Here is a 9,432-nt window from a genome sequence, read left to right on the forward strand (position 1 = left end):
CAGAGATTGTGGTGTTCATTTTATTTTATTTTATCGTATATATAATTGTGTGTGTGTGTGTGTACACACACACACAAGTGTTGCTAACTTGGCAATTTTGTTGTTAGGTTTAGCAACTTTTCAGATTACCCTTGCATTTTTTTGTAACAAATGTAGCTATTTAAAAAATTATAAAAAAAAAAAAAGGCATGCATGAAAAAAAAAAGAGCTGACCTTATACGTAATTCCCCCAGAACTGCTTCTGTTTACAAAAGTGAGCGCAAGCTAGATTTAAGTGATTATTACAGTTTGAATATGGATATTTTTCTTCCAAAACACCTATGTTCACCTCCCGGAGCCGTGTGAGACACTTTTTTTATTTTTTACGGAAGGGCGCTTTTTATTTCACGTCTTTTGGACTGATGCGCTCCAACGCTGACTGCAATGATTTGACCTTAATTGAAGACAATTTTTAGTAATAACTCCAACTGGATTGGTCTGAAAAAAGAAAGTTATTTACAACTTCTGTAAGATGCCTTTGCGGTGAGTAAAACACAGCCTAAATAAAATTTTTGGGTGAACTATGTCTTTAACGCACACTGAATCCAACCCATCTCAAATATTCCTCCAGCGCGCTATATTCGAGGCTTAGTGTATCCCATAATGCATCATGTTCTGGAAATAAATCACGTCAAGATCGCAAGAGAGGTCACGGAAATCTTTCCAATGTATGTTAAATATTAGATATTACATATTATTTAGTAGTAAAACAAAGTGTTACATGTTTTATTGGTGCCTATATTTATGTTGTACATCATTTGCAACTGCTTTTTATCACTTAATTAAAACCCGCCAGCAATGAAAGAGTGTCATGTGTTATAGGGACAGCCCTGGTGTAAATGAAACCAATGAAAAATGAAACCACAGGCAAGAAACCCATTTGACTCTGAAAGTGAATGTAGCAGATGAACAAAAGAGAGAATGATACAAACACGTTACACAGTTCTTATGTCTTTATTGATGCAGTGGACGTTCGGTGTTAACTGATGGTGTCATATCATTATTTCACTCCAGCACGAGGCTTGAGTAAATCACCTTTCTGCAGCTGTGTGTGTTAGTAAAAGGCCTTTGGGACGCCCTGGCTCTCCGGTGTGAGGACTGTGAGGTTTCCTCTGGCGTCCTGGTCCTTCTCAATGGCTTCGAACAGAGATTTGAAGTTTCCAGCTCCAAACCCCTGGTGGATAAGACATGGCACAGTCACGGGAGAATTAGACCCGAGAAATTGCTAGTCAATTTCACAAATAATTACAAAGCAACAGCAACTAACGTTGAAGTAAATGTGCAGTTCTGAAGTATAAAACCTAAAATACGCTCAACAATTTTTTACACATTTACCTCACAGCTTTGCTTATCACACCAGAAGAATGAAATGCCGCAGATAAGTAATAATGACATCACGAGTACAACCTGTATTTATCTGCAAACATCTCTCAGTTTGAGTTTGTGATCCTTTAACAACCAACCAGTCTTTGGATTTGATCTGTTAGTGTCGTTGGGTTCATTTTCTTGCTCTGTTTGACGTTTTAAGCACCACTGAAGAAAGTAAAGCCCCCTTTAGTGTGATTCAGATAGAAATGTCTCATCTTTAGGCACTTCCTTCACAAGCTTCAAAAAGCCTCTAATAAAACGATATCCCTGTCCAAACATGTTTTCTGTAACTGTATCTGGATTTACTGTACCTTCGTACAGACTATACCACTGATCTCATAAAATCCTTCATATGGCTTGATGCCAATCATTTTTTTGTAATCTTTACCCATCATGCATTACACCGTCCTGCATCAGATTCACTGAATGAAATCCAATACTCATTTCTTACAAAAATAGTGTCTGTTTTGCTTGAGTTCCTCACACTTTCTCACAACATGTGTTGCATTTTGTAGCATTTCTGCTTCCTACAACCATTTGTTTCGGTGAAGAAGTCTTGTATTCTCCCTCAATCCGCAGAAAAACACCACACAAACACGATTCCTGTCTGGATATGAGCCACATTACAACTCTTTGATCAATTCTCAGCCCACTTTCACATGCATGACATTATTTTATGCTTATTTTATTTTAAAAATCAAGATGTAGGGCTGTGTTATGGTTTTATAACGTTCCCCGCTGGTGGAATAATCTTCCCAACCCTTAAAACATTCAAGAAATGTCTAAAAACTCATCTATTTTGAGATCTTTTTAGAGACCTTGACTGAATCCTGTAAATAAATAACTACATGCATTGACTGTGTTTTTATTTCTGTCTCTGTTCTGGTCCGTCTTTGAAACTTTGCCTTTTCGCACTTCTCATGCTATTGCCTCCTGATGAGGAAATCCTCCTTATTTGTAAATAACTTTAGATAAAAGCATTTGCCAAATATTTGTATATGGTATTAGTGTGTGATGACAGTATCTGTTCCTTCTTTGTGCTTGATTTAAAATAATAAATGTAAACACATGTTAATCTCAGGACATTAAAAAGTATGGAAGCTTGTTTCTGTCATCGAATGAAAATAAAAATCTGATTATTTTTATTTTATTTATTATTTATTTTTATTTTTTTTTTGCAATTACAACTTTACACATCGCAATTAAATTTTTTTAGAACTGAGATATGAGCTTGTAATTGTGTGCTATTAAGTAAGATTTACAAGATATAAACAATTCTGAATAAAAACAAAATATGAAAATTCAAAAAAATCTAAAAATTCTGAATTTCGAGTTATAAAGTCAAATTTTGAGTAAAAAAGGCTATTTTCTTACAATTGCAAGATACGAAAAAAAGTCATAATTGCGAGATAAAAGTCACAATTAACCATGTTTTATTTGTTATTCAGTGGCAGAACTTTAAAGTATGGAAGCTTGTATGAAATGAAAATAAAAATCAGAATTTTTTTTTTTTTTTTTTTTTTGCAATTACAACTTTACACATCGCAATTTTAAAAAAAAATCAGAACTGAGATAAGAGCTTGTAATTGCGTGCTATTAAGTAACAATTGCAAGAATTCTGAATAAAAACAAAATAATGTTACTTTTTAATCTCAAAATTCTAAATTTTGTTTTCTCGAGTTATAAAGTCAAATTTTGAGGAAGAAAAGACTATTTTCTTACAATTGAATATATGTATATATATATATATAAGATATGAAAAAAAAAGTCATAATTGCAAAATAAAAAGTCTCAATTATAACCATGTTTTATTTGTTATTCAGTGGCAGAACTTTCAGTATTGTGAGTTTATATCACGCAATTCTGAGAGTCGTTAATTTTATATTAATTGTCAAAAATGGGCTTCCCTATTGAAGCCTTGATGAAAGAGATCAAACACAGACTCACAAAGTGGTTGTTCCTCTGGATGACCTCCAGGAAGAGCGTGGGTCTGTCCTGCACGGGTTTAGTGAAGATCTGTAGCAGGTAACCTTTATCGTCATAGTCGACTAAGATTTTTAACTCCTGCATTGGATAAAACAGCAACAGATTTCAAAATGCATTTGGAAAACCGTTCAACATGTTTACTAGAATCCACAGTCATACAAGTTTCTCCAAACCTGCAGCGTCTCGAGGTCCTCCTTCACCCTGATCTTGGCCGTCTTCAGTCTCTGTCGCAGGCTGTCGTAGTAGCTGTCAGGAGCGGACAGGAACTCCATCCCTCGAGCTCGGAGGTTCACGATCTGATCCATCAGGAAAGAGTTCGTCTTTATCTCGGTGTATGAGGAGTGAATGATATTGAGAGGAGATGTGAGCGTACCGCTTGGATGATGTTGGAGGTGTTTAGCGCGATGTGCTGCACTCCAGGTCCTCCGTTATAGTCGATATACTCCTTTATAAAACATCAAGAGAGCATTATAGAGCTACAATGGATGGTTATTACAGGTTTCTGATGTTTTAGGCAAAGTGTGTACCTCACCTGTTTAACAAATACTGTGTTGTTTCATCCCAACTTTGGGTCAAATGTGGACTAACCCAACTTTTGGGTTAAAAATGTACCATTTAGTGCATGTTTGAAAAAGCCAACTTAAGTTTATAAGTTGATGAAAAGCTAATAGTTCATTTAATTGGAAAGTAAAAGCTAATAATTAATTCAATTATTTTAATGTTGCTTGGTTCACTTTGACATAATTTATGACATTTCTATGAACGGACGTTTTCAGCATTTCATAAAAAACATTTTATTAAAATAATTTATATTTTATATTTATAATTTGTTTTATAATTATTAAAATATTGTTTTTGTTTTATAGTGCAACTGTAATTTACAACATTAGCCTAATATATTTATTTCTTAATTTTTATAGAGTTATCATTTATAATCTGGGTTATTTTTAATTAATTAAAACTAAAATCAAATAACCCAACAAAAAAATAAAATAAAAATAAGTGTTAACTGAAATAAAATTATTATTATTATTATTATTATTAATTTCCAGGGCAACATATAATATTTTCATCCCAACTTTGGGTCAAATGTGGACTAACCCAACTTTTGGGTTAAAAATGTAGCATTTAGTGCATGTTTGAAAAAGCCAACTTAAGTTTATAAGTTGATGAAAAGCTAATAGTTCATTTAATTGGAATGTAAAAGCTAATAATTAATTCAATTATTTTAATGTTGCTTGGTTCACTTTGACATAATTTATGACATTTCTATGAACTGATGTTTTCAACATTTAATAAAAAAAAAACATTTTATTAAAAGAACATGAAGAATATCAGTAGTGTGATATCATTTGTTTTATAATTATTAAAATATTGTTTTTGTTTTATAGTGCAACTGCAATTTACAACAATAGCATAATATATTTATGTCTTAATTTTTTATAACTTATAATCTGGGTTATTGTGATTAACTAAAACTAAAAGCAAATAACCAAACGAAAAAAAAATATATAAAAATAAATAGGTGTTAACTGAAATAAAATGTATTATTATTATTATTATTATTATTAATTTCCAGGGCAACATTTAGTATTTTAATTTAGTTTAACTTGATGCTAAAACAACTAAACATATAATTAAATCTGATATAAAAAATAAAAATGTAAACTATAGAGAAATAATTAAAAAACTAAATACTAAAAGTGACAAAGAAATATAATAATTATCTTTAAATGAAATTAAAATGAAAATTGAAATTTTAAAAACGGATTCAAAATATTAATAAAAGCTATAAAATATTAAAATATATATTAAAATAATTCCAATATAATTACTGACCGTGCAGCCCTCTACAAAATAATTGTAAAATAAAATGATCAAAAAAAAGCTTTAATTAAAAAAAGATTCAGTATTTGATGTTTATCTGTAGGTCATTTTACCATTAAATTACATGAAGTGAAATTCTGGAAAGTTTGGGAATCACAGCCTCTACCAATAAACAATCAATCAGTCTTGAGGTTGTGAATCTGTGGGAGGAACCTGGATCTGTGACTTCTTCTTCCCCGTGGCTGGCTCATTGATGGGCATCTTGATGGTCTCCTCATAGTTAGTGACCACGATGGACCTGAGAGCGCTGTACTGGGTGTGGATCTGCTTATCATCGATGGACCAGAACCTGTGGAACAGCAGACACTTCTGATACCTGCACAAACACACACACACACACACACACACATCCAGTTATTTGCCCGTGACCTTTCCTCCGATTCGTCTTATTGATCTGTTTGCCGGACGTGTGACCCTCACCAGTCCGAAACTGGCACCATTTCATCATCTGGCTGGTTTCCCACAATGTGATCGATGAAGTTTAAATGTCCCGGAGGCCTTTGAGAGACAAAGAAACCCATATTATTTAATGCATTTTGGGGTTTCTAAAGGACGTAAGACTTGAGGTGCACTTGAGTAATTCGAGTGAATATCCCGGTAAATTGACTCACAGTTTTGCTAACAGAGGGTCTCTGAACATCGGCTCCTTGTATCCAGGCAGGAACAGCCCTTTATACGGCCCCATGTACTCCACAAACGTGTGTGTGGTGTCTCCGTACTGCAAACATCACATCTCCAGCTCAAGATAGTCGAGATAGTGAGTGTAGAGTACAGTGTGTGTCTGACCTACCGTCTGAATTACGGCGTATTTGACTTTTCCTCCCGAATCCTGCTCGATCCACGGCTCTTTGACGATCACTGCTCCTCTCTCTTTGGCTTTCTGTCAACACAAACACTGTGAAGTTCATTCTGTGCAGTCGCTTTCTAATTAACTGGCTATTTAAAAGAGCCTGTTGTCTATTTTTATCTTAATTCCTTATTTTACTGATTTATTTGCATTATAAACTTTTTTTTCTTTTTTTTTTTTTTTCTTTTTTTTTTCTTCTTTTGCATTATAACCTTTTTTTTTATCAATTAAACACATTTTACCCTCACATTTTCATTTCTGTAATGGAAATGAAAATGCTGATGCTATCCAAAAAATTAATTAATTAATAAAAAAGATTAATTGTCATGGAAAGAATGCCTAAAATAAAATAATAATTTAAAAATATATATTTTTATAAATAATTTATAAATTATATAAAAAAAGTGCACTAAGTATGCATTATGCAAGGATTTTATTTATTGCATTATAATGTTCTTTTAATGACCCATTTTAACTCTCTAATTCTCATTACTGTAATGCAAAAAAATAAATACAAAAATTGCTTTTAAGCATAACATTGGATTAACTGTCATGAAAATAATCCCTTTTTATAAAGTTCTAAAAAAATAATAATAATAAAACAATTATTCTATGTTTTTTGAGTTTTTTTGTACCTTGTGATATTCTTTTCATGTCTGGTAAACCCTAATCATCATTGCAAAAAATACAATAAAAAAAGAAAAATAATAAAAAATAATGCTGTTAACCTTAAAATGTGAATAATTACAAATAATGCTGATTTTAAAGGTTTTTCGCTCTTTTCATGCCAGTTAACCCGATTTTAACCCTTAAATTCTCCTTATATTGTAATCAACTGTCATTGAATTAATGTCATATCACAAACATGTGTTCTCTATCATGTGTGGGATAAAACAGCTGATGTACCTTGACTAAAAAGTCACAGTCCTCCACTTGAAAAGCCACATCTTTCACTCCGTCTCCATGTTTCATGAGGTGTTCCCCCAATTCTGTAATGTATTTTTAACCAGGGTCATTTTAACCTTGGGTTAACTGAATATTTCATCATCTTATTTAAATTAATTAATTAATGTATTTATTTGCACTGTAATATTCTTATTATAAGAGTTAAAGCCATTTTAACCATCAAATGATCATTACTGTAATGGAAAAAATTACAAAATAACAAAGGAAAACACAATTTTATTAATTATCATGGTAATAATCCCATTTAATTTTCAAATTCTCATTACTGTTAAAAGAAATTAAAGAAATAAAAAATTAACTAAAATGTGATTGGAAATAACATTAATAATTAGCTGGAAAAAATAAGTTTATTATTAATTTTTATTTCAATTAATATTCTATTTTATGTTTTTGTGAGTACTTGTCATTGAAATAACTTTATAATGCAACACATTTTTGCAGTTATTTATTTATTTTTTGTCATGCAATTTTAACCCTAAAATTACTGCATTACTGTTATGCAAAAAAAATAAAATAAAAAAAAAAATATTAGAAATTTTCCTAATGCAAAATATAGTGCATTAAGTTTAGTAACGCATTGCGATCACATGACCTGGACCAGAATATTTCATCATCTTATCTAAATTTATTTATTTATTTATTTATTTATTTATTTGCACTGTAATATTCTTATTATAAGAGTTAAAGCCATTTTAACCCTCAAATGATCATTACTGTAATGGAAAAAAATTACAAAACAACAACAAATTCTCCTGACTGTTAAAAAAATGAAAGAAATAAATAATTAACTTAAATGTGAATGTAAATAAAATTAATAATTAGCTGGAAAAAATAAGTTTATTATTAATTTTTATTTATATTAATATTCTGTTTTATGTCTTTGTGATTACTTTGTAAATAACTTTTAAATTTTTGCAGTGATTTTTTTTTGTCATGCCATTTTAACCCTAAAATTCTCATTACTATTAAGCAAAAAAATAAATAATATTAATAATAATTATACATTTTCTTAATGCAAAATATAGTGCATTAAATTTAGTAACGCATTGCGATCACATGACCTGGATTGTCTTCACACCAGACTCTTTAGAGAATAATTGAAACGGTTCATACCCTGGTTCCCCGGGTTCAGAGCGGACTCAAAGATGAAGATGATCTGGAAAAGAACAGATCTGTTTGTGTCTGTGAGGCGCTTGTGAAATGAATGTGCGGTTTGGATTTCACAGCAGTTCTCTGGAGCCGGTGGTCATTATAAGACCTGTGTATTAGTGTATATCACACACACCTTGTTCTGTCTGATGACGTGAGACACCAGCTCTCTGCTGCCCGTCTCCAGACCTTTATACGCCAGCGGCTCGAAACCAAACTTATCACAGTAAAACACCGCAGCCTGGAGAACAAGGGAACCCTCTGAGGTTATGAGGGACAAAACTAAAGAATTTCAGAATCACCAAAAACTAATCTGTTCTGGGGAAAAAACTGAAAACAACACTGTACATTAAACAAAGATGATCCCGTGATGAAAATTAGACCACATTTGTAATAAAACAGTAAAATGTAAAATAAATGTATTGTTTCTCTATTTATTATTTATTTGTTTTGACCTTCATATGGTTGTGTTATATGTTAACGTTTTCTAAAAAGGTGGCATATTCACTATAGTTTTTGTTAATATTTTTAATTAGATTTAATTTTCATATTTTATTCTTTCATATTAATTTAAGTTAAAGTTTTTTTGTTTTACATTTTTGTTTTTTAATATGTCTAATTATTTTTATAATTTTTTATTTCAGTTTTAGTTTCAGTTATTTTAGCACATCAAGTTAAACTACATGAAAATGAGAATTGTTGCATTGGAAACTAGCTGAAATAAAATAAGTTTACTTTTTTTTTTTTTTTTTTTTTTCAGTTAATTTTCTATTTTATTTCAAAGAACAGAACTATAATAACTATAACTATAATATTCCTGATGTGAATGCATTATCTTGAATTGCAATAAATTGAGGGCTAATATATTTTAAAAGCTTGTGAAAATAAAATGTATATGCTTAAATATATTTTCAAACATATATTAAAAACAGACGATATTTTTGGCTGTATATATATATATATATATATATATTTGAAAATATATATTTTTTCTGCCCTATTGGATTGTACAGAAAACACTAGTTCTTTCTAATCTTTCAAAATGTTGTTTAATTCAGTCTATTATTTGCCACTTCTTTGTAATTATTTCTCACATTAATTCACATTTTCTGAGAGCAAGTTGTTTCTACAGCAGATTTTCATCCCTAAACCACACAATATACTTTTAGACGACTGTGTTAATATCTAAA

The 9,432-nt window shown here is 30.9% G+C and overlaps 1 protein-coding gene across 1 annotated transcript in view; it reads right to left on the bottom strand.

Moving 5' to 3' along the window:
* Nucleotides 1-974: 974 nt before the first annotated feature.
* hpda (4-hydroxyphenylpyruvate dioxygenase a) overlaps nt 975-9,432 on the bottom strand; it is a 9,212-nt gene continuing 754 nt past the window's right edge. Inside the window, exons 4-14 of the mRNA XM_052598598.1 lie at nt 8,379-8,483; nt 8,207-8,249; nt 7,034-7,116; nt 6,071-6,160; nt 5,892-5,998; nt 5,701-5,778; nt 5,434-5,596; nt 3,767-3,838; nt 3,567-3,689; nt 3,355-3,471; nt 975-1,213 (exon numbers count right to left, since the gene is read on the bottom strand). Of these exons, the coding sequence (XP_052454558.1) occupies nt 1,094-1,213; nt 3,355-3,471; nt 3,567-3,689; nt 3,767-3,838; nt 5,434-5,596; nt 5,701-5,778; nt 5,892-5,998; nt 6,071-6,160; nt 7,034-7,116; nt 8,207-8,249; nt 8,379-8,483 (1,101 nt within the window). The 3' untranslated portion in view covers nt 975-1,093. The remainder of the gene's footprint in view (nt 1,214-3,354; nt 3,472-3,566; nt 3,690-3,766; nt 3,839-5,433; nt 5,597-5,700; nt 5,779-5,891; nt 5,999-6,070; nt 6,161-7,033; nt 7,117-8,206; nt 8,250-8,378; nt 8,484-9,432) is intronic.

Source organism: Carassius gibelio, chromosome A5, assembly GCF_023724105.1.
Source record: "Carassius gibelio isolate Cgi1373 ecotype wild population from Czech Republic chromosome A5, carGib1.2-hapl.c, whole genome shotgun sequence".
In the NCBI taxonomy this organism is placed as follows: Eukaryota; Metazoa; Chordata; class Actinopteri; order Cypriniformes; family Cyprinidae; genus Carassius; species Carassius gibelio.